Source organism: Betta splendens, chromosome 9 (assembly GCF_900634795.4).
Source record: "Betta splendens chromosome 9, fBetSpl5.4, whole genome shotgun sequence".
Classification (NCBI taxonomy): domain Eukaryota; kingdom Metazoa; phylum Chordata; class Actinopteri; order Anabantiformes; family Osphronemidae; genus Betta; species Betta splendens.
Window position 1 is genome coordinate 648581 of NC_040889.2, and position 15902 is coordinate 664482.

Sequence of the window (15902 nt, forward strand, 5' to 3'; positions counted from 1 at the left end):
GACAGGAAAGAGTTCGATAACAGTTCGACACAGCAAAGGTACTGCAATGGAAAAATTGTACTTTAATGCTTCAGAACTGAACATTCTCAGACAGACAATCTATCTCCCTCTTAAGGTGACCAATTGTTTATGGCCTAAGTCTGCCTTTTACCCCTGGGCTCTGGCTCCTTTCTGTCTGATGCCTCACCAGACCCAAGGCTGTAACCTTGTGTATTCCCTGTGTAATGTAAACATCTTCACCAACAGTGTGATAAGGAGATTCCACCAGGTCCAGGGAGAAAGGTTAAAAGGCAGAAGCAACTTGAGGATCGTGGGCTCTTTGCGTCACACCTTCGTGGTGTGTGCACTGATCTCCCCAGCTGGCTTTAGGATTCGCTTTCCCCATTATTTTTATTTTATTTATTATTTCAATAAATCGCACAAAAGGACAACTCTCTCATCTGCTTCTTTATGGAAAATTTCCACCACAGAAATTGGCGTCTACGAACAGGATCCTGCTGCAGGACGTCGATCCAACGAACACAAAATCCAACCTCTACCCGGCCAGGTGAGAGAGATTCCGTTTTGTTGTGACTTATTGAAGACAAAAAATAAAAAAACGGGTTTGAAATTGGTTACTGGTATTCGGGGTTACTTGGCTCTGATCATTTGGTTTAGGGAAAGTAATGCAAATACCAATTAATTCTAAAACATCCCCAACTAGACTAAAACAACGACAAAAGAAAATATAACTAGGACAAGAGATGATAATATTTCTAAAACGACTATGCGTCTGAAAACATCTAAAATATAATAATTAGGACCAAACAAAATTTTTTTTTAATTAAAAATTTAATATTCGGGTAAAAATGAATTAGGTCAAAGTCTGCCCTGGTGGGCGAGACGGTGGTTGCTAAGGGTTGGCTCGTGGAACCGAGCTTGTTTCGTCTGTACTGAGGATACAGACCAGTGTGCAGATCTGAGCGCAGTCCAAAGGGAGTGGACAAGAAATAAAAGACGGCTTCTGTAAGACGGAGCGCGTTTGCAGGGGGAAGTTTTTTTGAGATACGAGGGACCCGGGTCTTAGAGATGCCTGACTGTGAGGGAGCACTTCCGAGAAACCTGTCGCTAATCTGAGCGGTTCCCTTTCTACGGAGACGTCCATGGAAGAGAAATTTCGAAAAAAGTTCCGGCCGGAACACATAAAAATCTAAGGGAGAAAACCGCCGGGACTCTGAAAGATGGGTTCGGGGCGATCTAAGTCTCCACCACCAGACTGCAGCATTACAAAATTAATGAGACGTAAATATGGTGATGAGTGCGTGTCATGTCTTCACGACTGGACAAAACATTATGGGTTTCAAGATGGTGGTTCTCTCAGTGTGAAGGACATACGCGCTTTAAAAGAAAAATTAGAAGAGAAGGAGAAACAGCTCCATAAAAGTAGAACGATCAAAGTTAAAACTTTAGAGGAAATTGAATTAAACAACAGATGCCTTGAAATTTGGGTTAAAGAATCAGAACGCAGGGAAAGACTGAAATGCCAAAAAGAGTTAGGAGGGAGAAAGGACGAGAGTGGTGACGTAGCTGGCAGAAAAGATAACAACTCTGTGGAAGCTTGCACACTGCCACTATACACACACACACACACACACACACACACACACACACACACACACACACACACACACACACACACACACACACACACACTGTTTCTGCTTTGTATCCTTTTGCAGAACTGAGCACGATGAGGGTAAATCCGGATCTGGACTCCTTTCCCACCATCAGCAGAAGAACCGAAGGAGAAGAAGCGCCAACCAACAACCAGAACCGGGTGGAAGCTCTGACACCACAGCAGCTGGAGGACACAGACCACAGCATGGACGCCTCACCGACTCCCACAACGTCTGCAGCCATCACGTTCTGGGCTCATCAGATGAACCAGCTACTACAGGCGTGTGTGTCTGATACAGACACCTGCTTATGACAATCAGCAAAGGAAAACAAGGACAGAGCAACACATTAGAAGAGTGATTTTAAAATTATGACAAACAGCTAAATGACAACTGCTGCATGACTTTGCAGTCTGATGGGTTTAAACTATTTCAATTTGCAACAAATTCAGTAATAAAATCCTTCATGTTTCTAAAAATACTATAGGTTTGTCTGGCCAGACTATAGGAAAACAAAACAAAAACAAAACCAGACTATAGGAAGACTGAAACCGACTGAAACAGACTATCAATGACTATTTAAAAGGGAACACGACTATTAGAGAGAACAAATAATAATTACTGTACGTACCAGACTATTAAAGAAAAACTTACTGTTCCTCTGTCTTGCACGACATCAGGTCACGACAGCAAGACACTCAAACATTAATTTTTGCTTTAAAACTTATGCCCAGTTAATCTACTAGGAAGAGATCTCATGTGTAGTTTAGGTATTTCACTGATTTCCACTCCGGAGGGAGTGCAGGTCACACCCACGGACAATGTAAATAATTTTTCTTTTGTTTGTGTTAATTTCAGCTCAGAGCCGCTGCTCTATTCTTATCAGTGGCTGCTGAAGGGAGAGGCTGTAACTGAGGCCCTCATACAGGCTGCTCGACAGCTTGTTTCCCCACAAAACACAACCTTTAGAGACGCATCTGACCTGTCTTGTACAGCACATGTGTCCACTGGTCCTGATGAGAAGTTTGAAAAATCATGGTTACGCACACATCGGACCAACTGACCTCAACCTCTCTATTCTGGGATGAACATAGGTCTGCGCTTGCGATTTCTCTCACTAACGAACAAGAGAGATTTGTTGATGCTTATTCTACAGATCCACATGTCCTTCTGTCAAAACACGACGGAGACAGATGGCAGGACTTGGGTCCTTTCGTGGACAGATGTCAAAGGGAAGGAGACTGGCAAACGACTTCCGACCCGAATGTGATGTATTCACCTACCTTGCATGCTTACAAAAAACTTTTTCAGTCTATCTTTCATGCGCAGCGTACAGTGCACTTGGTACCTCAACATTCCACACACACTCCACACCACGTGTTTTTGTCGGAGGACGCTCTGACGCAGTATCCAGCCTTACAGGAAGTTCCGGCTTCCCTGTGGGCCACACACAAATATGATGTAGGTTTGATCAAAGGGTGTGACCCAGTGGTCATCACGCCAAAATCTGACTACAGACCATGCAAACGGCAATACCCTTTAAAGAGAGAAGCAATTGAAGGGATAACACCGGTGTTTAACACTGTCCCATGTGACAACTCTCCAGTGAGGACTCCACTCTTCCCGGTTAAGAAAATCAGAGACAAAGGACAGCCAACAGAATGGAGGTTTGTCCTGGATCTGCAAGCAGTAAATGCAGCGGTCCAACCACGCGCGCCTACGGTACCGAACCCCTACACCATTCTTTCTCAGGTTCCGCCCAAGGCTAAATTTTTTTCAGTAATTGATTTGGCCAATGCTTTCTTCAGCGTGCCCGTCCACAAAGACAGTCAATTCTGGTTTGCTTTTGAATTTAACGGAAAGTCGTACACCTTTACCAGACTGTGCCAGGGGTAAATTACAGTTTGTTCAGACAGAAGTTACCTTCCTAGGTCACATCATCACCGCTGAAGGGAAATCCATTTCACATAAAAGAGCTGAAGCTATTCAGAACCTGCCTAAACCGTGCACATACAAACAGCTTATGTCCTTTTTAGACATGTGCTCTTATTGCAGGAATTTCATTACTAACTGCGCCGTCTTGGAGGCTCCGCTTAGAGCTCTGATGCAGACGTCTTCTGCATCCACCACCCGCTTCACGTGGACATCTGAAGCTGAACAGGCGTTCACTGACCTCAAACTTCCTCTTCAGTCGGCTCCTACTTTGGGTCTGCCTGACCCTACGCGACCTTTCACCCAAACAGTGGATGAGAAATCAGGTTGTATGACCTCTGTCCTTCTACAGGATCACGGAGGGCGTCCACGCCCTGTAGCCTATTTCTCTGCTAAACTTGACCCAGTCACTGCGGGGCTCCCACAATGCCTCGAGCAGTGGCTGCGGCAGAGAAAGCCGTGCTGGCATCACGTGACATTGTTGGCTATTCTGATGTCACCCTGCTGGTTCCTCATGCCGTGTCTTTGATCCTTTTAGAACAGAAAACATCACATCTTTCTACAGCCCGATGGCTTAGATACAACACCATCTTACTGGAAATGCCAAACATTACTTTCAAAAGGTGCAATGTGCTTAACCCAGCCACTTTGTTTCCAGGCCCTGACGATGGCGAGCCTCACAACTGTGTTTCGGTCTTGAACCAGGTCTGCACTCCGCGCCCAGATCTATCGGAGGTGCCTATTCCTAACTGTGACCTCGTTCTCTTTGTTGATGGCTCCGCCTCTAGAGACCCTGCTTCGGGCCACTGTCAGGTTGGACATGCAGTTTGCACCTCTCATACTGTTTTACAGTCTGGCGCTTTTCCAGGCTTTGCTCAGGCTGCAGAGTTGATCGCACTGACCGAAGCTTTTAAATTGGCTGAAGGGAAGTCTGTTACTATCTACACAGACTCCAGATACGCTTTTGGCGTTACACATGACTTTGGTGCTCTGTGGAAACACAGAAAGTTTTTGAAATCTGATGGCAAACCTATCTTGCATCATGATAAGGTTGCTGATCTGCTCGACGCAATTCTGTTACCAGCTGCAATTGCTGTATGTAAGTGCCCCGCACACACTGGGGGCGCTGATCCCATCTCTGCTGGAAACGCACGCGCTGATGCTGCTGCAAAGGCAGCTGCCCGACTTCCCCTTCCCTTTGTTCCCTGCCTCTTATCCTCCACCTCTACCCAACCTCCCTCTCCTCCCTCTGCTCTCCCTGATCTTCAAACATTCTCTACCCCACAGGAACGCAAGCTCTGGCTGACGAATGGCGCCACCAGTAGCCATGGCGTTTGGTATGGGCCCGACGGCAAACCTTGCCTACCTAAACACTTTTTCCCTCATATTGCGAAGTTGACACATGGATTAGACGATGTATCAAAGGGGGGAATGTTAGATGCGCTTACAAAACATTGGTACACTAAGGGATTTTCAATCTATGCACAAAAATACTGTGAAGCATGTATGACATGCGCCCAACACAACCCAGGTAAGTCGGTTGCCAAACCACTGGCAGCTCACCCACCACCGGAACAGGCGTTTGACCATTTAATGTTGGACTTCTTCGAACTAACGCCAGCAGAAGGTAAAAAGTAATGTTTAGTGATTGTTGATATGTGTTCAAAATGGGTGGAGGCCTTTCCAGCTAAACATGCTAACAGCCATGCAGTTACCAAAGCCTTGCTGACGCAATGCTACAGTACTGTAAGAACTTATCCACTGTTCTGTCTCAAATCTCCAAACAGGTGAAAGCGGCTCTGCCCAAACAGTCGACAGGACCATTACACACCATCCAACCAGGGCACTGGGTGATCATTAAAGAGCTTCGCAGGAAGCACTGGAACTCAAAGCGGTGGCAAGGTCCCTTCCAGGTCCTTCTGACGACCCACACGGCTATAAAGATCGCAGAAAGAGTGACTTGGATCCACTCCAGCCACTGCAGGAAAGTCCTGGATCCAACAGACGACCCTCCATCTACACCACATGAGAAAATCACCAATAACGAAAAGAACTGAGAAGGACGACCCTCACTGTGCTCACACACGCACTAAGGCGAGGCTGCGTTGACCGTTCAGCTAAAGGTGTGAGCCAAGCGGCGCCTGAAACTGCGCCGGTGAATCACACTACCAGACCAATACATCTACACACACGTTCCTGAGAAAACACACACGAGCAGCCTTGAGTTGCCGACGCTGGACGACGTGTAGACTCTTCACATCACGGGGAGTGACAGTGACTCAGACGACATTGGGAGGAAACCTGGCGGTGATAACGAATCCCAAGTGTCTCTGTGATCAGCTGATCACAACCTGAAGAACCCCAAAGAACTATCAAGGTGTCAACAAACAGGTTGTAAACAATCTAACGCCACTGTTCAACAGGAAGAAGAAGACATTGATTGTGACCCTGTTGTTTTTGATCTTCATTGTATGTTACTTTAATATTTGCTCTAAATTGAGTGGTTGATTTACATGTATACCTCTCTGTGATTTTATCCACTATTTTTAAACAAAACATTTTATGTTTCCCTTTGATTCACACTTACACACAAATTTTTATCTTCGACTGATGCAAAATGACATCCACCAGACGAAACAAGATAAAAATGATTGTCATATCGACGTTGACAGTGATATGCGTAGTCACTCTGACATTCGCATCAACCGAAGACACTCTTATCCACCGCACACCAGAGTCACCCACAAATCGATCATGCTTAGTTTGTGCCGTTAGAGACCTGATGACCATGACGGAACAATTGCCCCACATAGCGAAGACAACATGGCAGAATAGAATGGCCTTAGAGATGTTATTGAAGTGTTTGTGTCAGGTTTGGTAAAAAATGCTGTACCTTTACCCAGGATGACTGAACATGATCTGATTGATTATAGGCTTATGTCCCTGTCTTTTCAAAGCTCATACACAAGGGTTATTCTAGTATAACTACCCACAAAAACAGCTCACAATCTTTTATCCCTACGCCATTTACATTTTCATAAGCAATACATTTAACAAATCATTTTTAAAGAATCCTTTATTACTATAGAATGAATGCCACGATTGACAATTTTTATTCTTTTAATGTTTGATTTTGTGTAATCAAAAGGGGGGAACTGTAATGGAAAAATTGTACTTTAATGCTTTTTGTGTTCATTTCTGACTCTGTATAGCGACCATGCATTCTGTACTTGTTGATTAGACGCAGAACTGAACATTCTCAGACAGACAATCTATCTCCCTCTCAAGGTGACCGATTGTTCATGGCCTGTGTCTGCCTTTTACCCCTGGGCTCTGGCTCCTTTCTGTCTGATGCCTCACCAGACCCAAGGCTGTAAACCTTGTGTATTCCCTGTGTAATGTAAACATCTTCACCCACAGTGTGATAAGAAGATTCCACCAGGTCCAGGGAGAAAGGTTAAAAGGCAGAACCAACTTGAGGATCGTGGGCTCTTTGCATCACACCTTTGTGGCGTGTGCACTGATCTCCCCAGCTGGTTTTTGGTTTGTTGATGTGCACGATCAACATCTATGCTTTTTGATTTGCTTTCCCCATTATTTTTATTTTCTTTATTATTTCAATAAATCGCACAAAAGTACACCTCTCTCATCTGCTTCTTTATGAAAAATTTCCACCACAGGTACCGATAAGGAGCAGGCTTTCTCAGAGTCAGACGATCAGGTACGTTACCAACGTTTTTCCATGGTGCAGGTACAGGCAGGGAACAGGCAGGAGTCAGGTACAGAAACACGATCATGAACAAGGTAGACAATCTCAAGAATACTGGAATGTAGTGACTTACACATGACAATCTGGCTACTGGATGTGGTGATTACTGCATTAAATACAGGTGAGTAATGACTGATATGAAACAGGTGTGCGTAATGAACCCGTCGTGTTTCCTGTGCGGGGAGAATAATGTTGCCTTGGCTTTACTGAAAACCATACAGAAGTCGTGGTAGCACTTCGGGACTCCCATCAGAGCTGCCTCCTCCAGCTCTCCTTCTGTGGGGGTCGCCGTCACCGGTCCTTCTGGTTCAGCCGTGGACTAGAAGCAGGTGTTTTTGCAATCCAGATTCCATTTGCGCACCTCTCCGCTTCTCTAGTTTAACGTTGGATTATGTCGTCTCAGCCAGGTGGGTCCTAAGACGACAGGGTGATAGCAGGATTCTACAACCATAAACGTGATCTTCTCGGAATGTCCATCTGCGAATGTCATGAGTACAGGGTCCGTGTGGTGTGTAACTATCCACAGTCCGTGGCCCTCCAGCGCCGCCATCTCCACTGGAGATGCTAATGGTGCAGTTTCAATGCCCATCCGCTCAACTAGACCCGCATCCATCAAACTAGTGTCGGCACCTGAGGCTATTAGCACCGCCTGCTGGACGAACTGGGTCCTGGAAAACAGAGTTTTTCAGTAGGTAGTGAGCGAGCGGAGGCACTGCCAAGAATAGTTCGGCTCACGGCTATCCTCCACGCTAGAGATGAGCCTGCTCTTTTAGCGGACACCTCACTGCAAAGTGTCCAGCCTGTCCGCAGTACATGCACAGGCATTGGGAGCGACGTCTGTGCTTCTCCTACTCTGTGAGGCGTGCGTGGGCGATCTGCATGGGCTCCTCCGACGTCTGTGATTCTCCTGTGCCTCGCAGAGTGAGCTGGCCACCAGCCTCACGTGGGACCCTCAAGGGGCTCCCGATCCGGGGTCGACGAGTCTCCCTTGTTGTCTCCTCCCAGCGGTGCTCCCGCTCGCTGTTCGCTAGCCTGCGGTCAATCCGAATGTCCAAGGCGATTAGTGCATCTAATCCGCTAGGTAGATCCCGCGCTGCCAAACAGTCTTTTACGCAGCGTGAAAGTCCACGAATGAAAACGTCACCTAATGCTGTGGCTTCCCAACCGGCCTCGGCCGCCAAGGTCCGGAATTCTATGGCGTACTTGGCAGTGGTTCTTCTGCCCTCACGGATGTTTACTAACCTTTGTGCTGCCTCACGTCCTGTTATGATCTCTTGAAAGATCTGCTTTAGAGCTTCAGAAAACGCAGTAAACGTGGCCACACGTTCTGCCACTCTGCCGTCGCCCACGCTTCTGCCTCTGCCGTCAGGTGCGAGGTGGCGTAGGCTACTCGGGATCTCTCCGTGGGGAAAGCACTGTCCCATGGTCCTGTGGTCCTCTGAGTCAGCCGGTTTGCTGCCTCAACCAGTCCTGCTTCTGGAGCGAATCGCTTGTTTTCTCCTCCTGCTCGCTGAGCCACTGTCTCTGGGCGAGGAGCGCAGGGTCTCAACACTGGCTGGGTTCATTTCTGGCCAGATTGTTCTCTCAGGCTTTTGTAACGATCGGACGCACATGCACAGTGCAGACACACAAAGAAGGTTGTAGAATTCACAGTCTTTAATCCACAATCAAGAATGCTGGAATGTGGTGACTTACACGCGACAATCTGGCAACTGGATGTGGTGACTACTGGTGTTTAAATACAGGTGAGTAAAGACAGATATGAAACAGGTGTGCGTAATGAGGACCGGGACGTGACGTGACCAGAAAATTGAACTCTTTTCAGAATAAAACCGGAACAGAAACCAAAATGTGAGTCTAGCGTCTATCAGGCAGAGACAAACCATTGAACAATAGGTTAAATGTCAAATGCATAAAACAGAAGTAAGACAAGATATTAATTGCCTAACATAAGTTATATAGGTATATTCAGCTATACATGTATCAACCAATTTCAGCTATTTAAAAAAAAAACGTTTTAGCTTTAGGAATGAATTCAACACTACACAATGAATTCTACACCATTTATGCAAATTTCACTTTTAAATCAGAGTTGCACTTTATAATCTGTTGTATGTATCAGCTTTTTGTTGAATAAAAATATTCTTATCATTATTAGTTTTGATAATTTTTAATCTACTTCCTCTGCAGCTACTCTCAGCTGTTTTAAACAACTTTCAACTATTCTTTCAACTCTTGAACTCTGTTTAGCTGTTTTGATACATTAGGCTATATTTCATCAAATTCAGCAAACCTTTAGACACTTCCTTGCGTTTCAGCATTTCTTCAGTTTCAACAAATATTTTTCAACCTTTCTCAAAGTGAAATTTAAATGTTTCAGCTACTTCTGCAAATATTCAGCTCTGTTTAAACATCTCCCAATTCTCTTCAGATACATTTATCTACGCTTCCTGCTTGGAAATGCCTCCTCTAGTTGTTTTGTTATTAGCTGCCGATTATACTATCTCAACAGCCAAAGATTTGAGTTGTTGTGTGCCCAAGCCCCCCCCCCCCACACACACACACACACATTTACTCAACCTGACCAACAACTCCGAGGCTGTTATTTATTCACAAAGGACCTATAAAAAAAACTAAACTATTAATTAATAAAAGTATATATTATTTATTTATATAGGAGTATAAACGTATAGTATATTATTTATATACTCCTCTTTCATATTTATATACGTCTTGAAAAAGCAAAACTTTCCTTCACAATATGACATTCAGCCCAGTGCATGTTGCTTATTACACTGCCAGACAGGTCTAAAAAAGAAGCACTGACAGCTGGGTTTCCCTAGAAAGCTGCACCATGGAAGGAAGTCGACTCATAACACTGAGTGGGGAAATGGAGCGAGTGTCAGTCCAGCAGCTGCTCTGTGAGTATGATCTGTTTTTTATGTTTAACTGCTGATGTGGTGGAGAGAAGCTTGGAGACTTGAACTCTGACAACTGAGAGATTAACAACATAATAAAAGGTCAAACACAGTCAGTTAAAGGCTGACACTTAACAAAGCACAAGAGAGTCAAGCTTTGTTAATGAATTAAATGAAATGAAATATTTAATAACAGAAAGTTTGGATTCATCTGGCTCTGTTCCTTAACAGTGTCTAGTTCACATAACAATCAAAAACACAGGAACAACAAGTACTAATGCTTCAGGACTAACTTTACAGCTTTAGTAAATCTATCAGTCACCACATCAGAGCGAATTAATCCCAATTTGACATAACCGTTCCTCTGTTTGCCATGTCGTAGACAAAGATTTCTCACTTCTCTGATGCAAAGTTTCGTTTCTCTCTAGTTGTGATGTCATTGCTCTGCAGCAGACCAGCATTGGGTAGGTAAACTCTGATCACCAGTAACGGTAGATGGCTTGGTTTTAAAACATATTTTTTTTACATTCTTACTTCAGATTTCTCACAAAATATTACATCTGAGTCCGAGAAAGTCCTGACCCTCACTAGTTGACCTAGACTCAAAGGGGACATCTGCTGCTGGCGTGCCTGATGCCTCTAACCTGCTCCATTATTCCTGTGACTGTTGAAGGGTTTGGGAACTGTTACTGCACACAACAAACAGTGTAGTATTGGTAAATCTGATTCCTTGTTTAGTGATGTCAGCTGAAGAAAGGTGTGATGAAGCTCAGGGCTTTGGCTAATGGCTAATGAATAAACCCCAAGCAGGGATCTATCCCTTAGTATCTTTTCCCATTAACTTGCGTAGCATCTTAGACAAATGGGCTCAGAAAAAAATGACAAAACACCAATGACTTGTTCACAGAACAAATATTTAGAGATAATGTTGAGGACCCTACTGGGCTGAATGAACATCAGATGTGTGCAGTGCTGCATGCTGACTGATCGAGTTCCTGAGCCATCAGAGCCGTGTTGTTGGGGATGAAGTTTAGAGTTAGGTGTGTTTTGGAAGAGTCTACTTCAGACCTGGAACTTCTCTGTTGCCTAGCCTTCCTCCGTTTAGTGATTCACAGGTTTGGTTAGTTGCCAGTGGATGAGGAACAAAACATTAGATGTGAAACAAGAACAGAAAAGGCTTTGTTTTGTTACTGCAGCAAACCCAGCAAGAGGTAGCACTTCAGATCAGACTGATAAGATAAGATAAGATAAGATAAGATAAGATAAGATAAGATAAGATAAGATAAGATAAGATAAGATAACATAACATAACATAACATAACATAACATAACATAACATAACATAACATAACATAACATAACATAACATAACATAACATAAGAGTGAATACCACCGAGTATAACAACGACAGAAACAAAAGAAACAGTGAATGAAATACACCGTGTGGGTACATAGTGTGTGTCACTGCAGTGCTGTGTTGTTGGTCAGCTGGTCAAAGCCTCTACAGTGTGGTGCAGGGGGTGGTAGGGGTTCTCCATGATTGATGTTAGTTAGTTAGCTGGGGACATCAGTGCATACACTACAAAGGTGTGATGCAAAGAGTCCACAATCCTCAAGTTGCTTCTGCCTTTTAACCCCTCTGTCCGACTACGATGGAACGTCTGTGTAGCCCAATCAGACTGCATGCACCATCTCATCCCTGTCACCGTGTGTGTGGAGATGTTTACGTTCTCACACCTGCATCACTGAAGTCTAACTATTAGAGAGGAAGGAGCGCTAAGTCATAACAGACAGAGACACACCTCCCCCACCTTGGGTTTGGGAGCTACAGTCCAGAGTCTATCAGGCAGAGACAACCACTGAAGATATTAAGATATTAATTGCAGAACATAAGTCACAAATCATATAATAATTGCATAGAATAAGGAAGAAACAATTTTTACCATAACAATCCTTCTGTCTGCCACCTTCTCCATGGACTCCAGTGTGTAACCCAGGCCAGAGGCGGCTTTCTTAACCAGCTTGTTGAGTCTCTTCCTGTCTCTGCCTGTACTGCCCCCCGCCCAGCACACAATTCCATACAGGACTACTGAGGCCACCACAGTGTCATAAAAAGTCCTTAACAGCTGCCTGCACACACCAAAGGACCTCAGTCTCCTCAGCAGATGGAGGCAACTCTTTGTTTTCCTCCGCCTGGTTTCTGTTAAAATTAATTTCCTGTCTCTGGGCTGTGTGTAATTAGTTTCAGTGCCATACACCTGTGTTTAGTTGTATTTAAGTCCAGCTTTTCTGTTCAGTAGTGTTGGTGTGTTAAGCCATAAGCTACAAGCACGGCTGTTACGTAAAGTCAAAGAGAGGAGTTTTTCTGTGTCGTGGAGTCTTGGTTTCATTTGAGGTCTTGTCACCTGTGAAGGATTGTGGTTGTCTTGTGTTTTCACGTCTTTAATGTTTAGGATTTAGTTGCTCATTGCAACGGCACGTTTTTAGTTTAGGCCTGTATGATACAGAGTGTTTTGGGTTTATTACCTGGGTTTATTACCTTGGTTTATTACCTTGGAATCCTGTCTTTTGTCTCGTGTTTTATGTTTGATAACTACGTGTTTTTAGTAGCGCAGGGTGGTCAAAGCTGTATGTGAGTTGCACGTTTGGCCATAGCGCCGTAGAATTCTCTGCTTGGTTACATGCGTCCTGTCTGGGCTCCGTGAGAGCTATAGTTCCCCCGCTCCTAGAGGGCGTGTATTACTATTCACTCCACTGCATCTCCTCCCCTGTCTCTTGTACCTCGTCAATCCCCTTCAGTTCAGAACCCACAGGGGAATTTGAACAGTTCCACAATTTAGGAGTTGCTTCCTCTCATCTGAGCCTTCATCTTATCAGCTTCCACTGGGCTTAAACAAACTAGGTACATGCTTATTTTCTGCATCAGATTGTGCATATTGATGCAACCAGCCAAAATGCATTATTTTAGGATCTTCCTGTGTTTCTAAGATCTGGACTGGGACACACTGCTGAGTCAGCAGGTAGTCCATAGTGCAGTCGGTCTCTGATCTGAATGAGAAATTAGATTTTTGTTGAACCAATGTCTTTGTGAGTTTGTCATTTCGCTTCCAAACCATCTCTTCTCTGTTACCTGAGTCTCCCTCTGACAGCACACCAGCGTCAGTGAACACATTTTCAGGCTAGTGCCTACTGCTCCAGGAAATATGTAGATGCAGCCTTCAGCACTGGGCTCGCTGTGCAGTGTACCATGGGAGACTACATCAGGTTACCTGCCCCTCCTCAGCTGCTTAGATAGATGGACTTGGATTTCATTTGATTTCATTCTATTGCAAGAGGTAAATGTTTACTGATGTTTTCCCTCCAGCTCGTCTGACTGTGACTCCCAGCAGATCTCAGTGGTTTGTTGGAGACTCTGTGTGTCTGAGCTGTGAGGACGATGACAGCATTGCTGAATGGAGGCTGAGGAGGAACACAACCAGACGAGTTTCTCTGTGTGGAGATGGATGGGGAACATTAAATGGTTCCACCTGTACCATCAGCTACATTCTCCCACTGGACAGTGGAGTTTACTGGTGTGAGTCCAGCTTGGGGTTCAGAAGCAGCAGCATCAACATCACTGTCTCTGGTAAGATCAGACTGTTGAGTTAGTGCTGATAAGTCTGTGTGGACATGATGAAAAGCTGTAGTTTGTCTCTGCGTTAGGTGGATCAGTGATCCTGCTGAGTCCAGTCCTCCCTGTGATGGAGGGACAGAACATGACTATCTACTGTCGAACAAAAAAGTCCTCCATCCTCACAGCTGATTTCTATAAAGATGGCTCCCTCATCAGAACTGAGCCTACAGGTCACATGACCATCCACCATGTCAACAAGTCTGATGAAGGAGCCTATAAATGCAGCATCAATGCTTCTGAAGAGTCTCCATCCAGCTGGATTCAGGTCTCAGGTCAGCAGCTTTAGTCTCATTCAAACACTGACTCAGCCATGTTTTGATTCAACAGCTGGATTCTCTCCACAGTTGAAACTACAACCAAGTCTGCAAACTCAGCCTCTCTACTTCCTGACACCCTCCCTCTCCAGCTGATCTTTCATGTGCTACTCCACCTGCTGGTTTTCTGTCCCTACTTCATCTCTACTCTCCTTATGGCATCTTTATATGGACACAGACCTTCAAGTAAAACTCTGAATAATTTACTGACCTCAGTCAATCAATCAATGTTTGTTCCCTTTTACAATTATGTTTGCAATCTGTTTTGACTTTAGGGCTTCTCCTGCCTGTCTCCATGGTGATGACCTCACCCAGCCATGCTGAGCAGCAACTGAATGATGACTATGATGATGTCATCACTGCCTTCATGACAGAGCGTTGCTTTTGAACTGGTCCAATGTGTTTGACGTTTCTCATTTTGAATGAACCTAAAATGCGAATAAAGCAAAACTATAGTGTACTTCAGGTCTTCAATTCAGGTATAAATCAGTTGATTTAATGTAATAAAACACAGGTTCTCTTGGTTTATAGTTTTGTCCTTTGCTGTTGCATGTGTCCAAACCTTTTAGTGTGTTTTTTTTTAATTCAATATCAATTTAATTTTTTATATAGCGCCAGTTCACAAAAGAGTTATCTCAAGGCACTGGTTTAAAACCTTACTACAGTGGCCCTGAAGTGCAAGTCACAAAAAAAAGACGAAACACAATGACATTAACAGAAAACACAACAACATAAACAAAAAACACAACGACATTAACAGGTAACAGAAAAACATTAACAAGAAATATGACGACATTAACAGAAAACACAACATTTAAACATTACAAAAAGGGTAGAGACCAGGTCTTGTTTCTGATTGGTCACAAGCTAAAGCTAAGTCAGTCTAACTTTCATTTCCTGTTTTTATCTGTGAGATAAAAGCGTGGTATGCTGCGCTAATTAAAATATTAAGGGCTATTTAACAAAGGATTTTATCGAAGACAGGTCTTATAGAAACGTTGCTGCCATTTACAGCTGCCTGGAGACCGAACAACGTAGTTGGAGCTAGGATAGAAACCTGAATCAGGCTCCATGTTAAAACAGCACACTACAATGTTCGACTATAGTCAAACAGCTGTTCAGCACTGATGCTGATGATACACAGAGTTATCGTTCAGCTGGGTCTCTCCTGCACTTCCTTGTGTGGAAGGTAAAAATTTATTTTTGACCTATACATTACCATGCCAAGGATGATATTGTCATACTACATATGTAACTTCAATCAAGCTGGTGTATTGTGACGGGATGTTAATTTGATCATTTTATGTCAGAACCGTTGGGGTGGAGCCTTCAGCAATAAGACGGTAAGGTTAAAAGCAAGTCCTTTCAGTGTTTAGGTGTCCTCCCTATGGGTTAATGAGGCCAACAAGCTATTAATTTTGTTGGGGGACCTCACCTGTATAATCTGTTACTGACAGATTTATTATTAAGGTCCCACATGCTCAAACAAAGGAGGCACTGTGGCCTGCATGTAAAGTCCTCATCCTGATAGTAGTGAGTGAGAACAAAGAGATTTCAAATCTCAGCTCCAAAACCAGGCGCCAGGCTGGGACCCATACCTGGCTCCCCCGCTGACATCCAACTCCCGCTGACACAAGCGA

General features: G+C 44.2%; 2 protein-coding genes across 3 annotated transcripts in view; both read left to right on the plus strand.

Annotated features, from left to right (window-relative positions):
- Nucleotides 1-7225, plus strand: part of LOC129604569 (uncharacterized) — a 239458-nt gene extending 232233 nt beyond the window's left edge. For both annotated transcript variants that reach the window (XM_055511488.1, XM_055511489.1), the window contains exon 3: nt 2143-7225. In XM_055511488.1, coding sequence (XP_055367463.1) covers nt 4014-5225 — 1212 coding nt within the window. In that variant the 5' untranslated portion in view covers nt 2143-4013 and the 3' untranslated portion in view covers nt 5226-7225. The remainder of the gene's footprint in view (nt 1-2142) is intronic.
- Nucleotides 1-14785, plus strand: part of LOC114850794 (zinc finger protein OZF-like) — a 46885-nt gene extending 32100 nt beyond the window's left edge. The window contains exons 2-8 of the mRNA XM_055511486.1: nt 7268-7308; nt 10204-10277; nt 10703-10738; nt 13640-13900; nt 13978-14220; nt 14293-14448; nt 14538-14785. Of these exons, the coding sequence (XP_055367461.1) occupies nt 7268-7308; nt 10204-10277; nt 10703-10738; nt 13640-13900; nt 13978-14220; nt 14293-14448; nt 14538-14650 (924 nt within the window). The 3' untranslated portion in view covers nt 14651-14785. The remainder of the gene's footprint in view (nt 1-7267; nt 7309-10203; nt 10278-10702; nt 10739-13639; nt 13901-13977; nt 14221-14292; nt 14449-14537) is intronic.
- Nucleotides 14786-15902: the final 1117 nt, after the last annotated feature.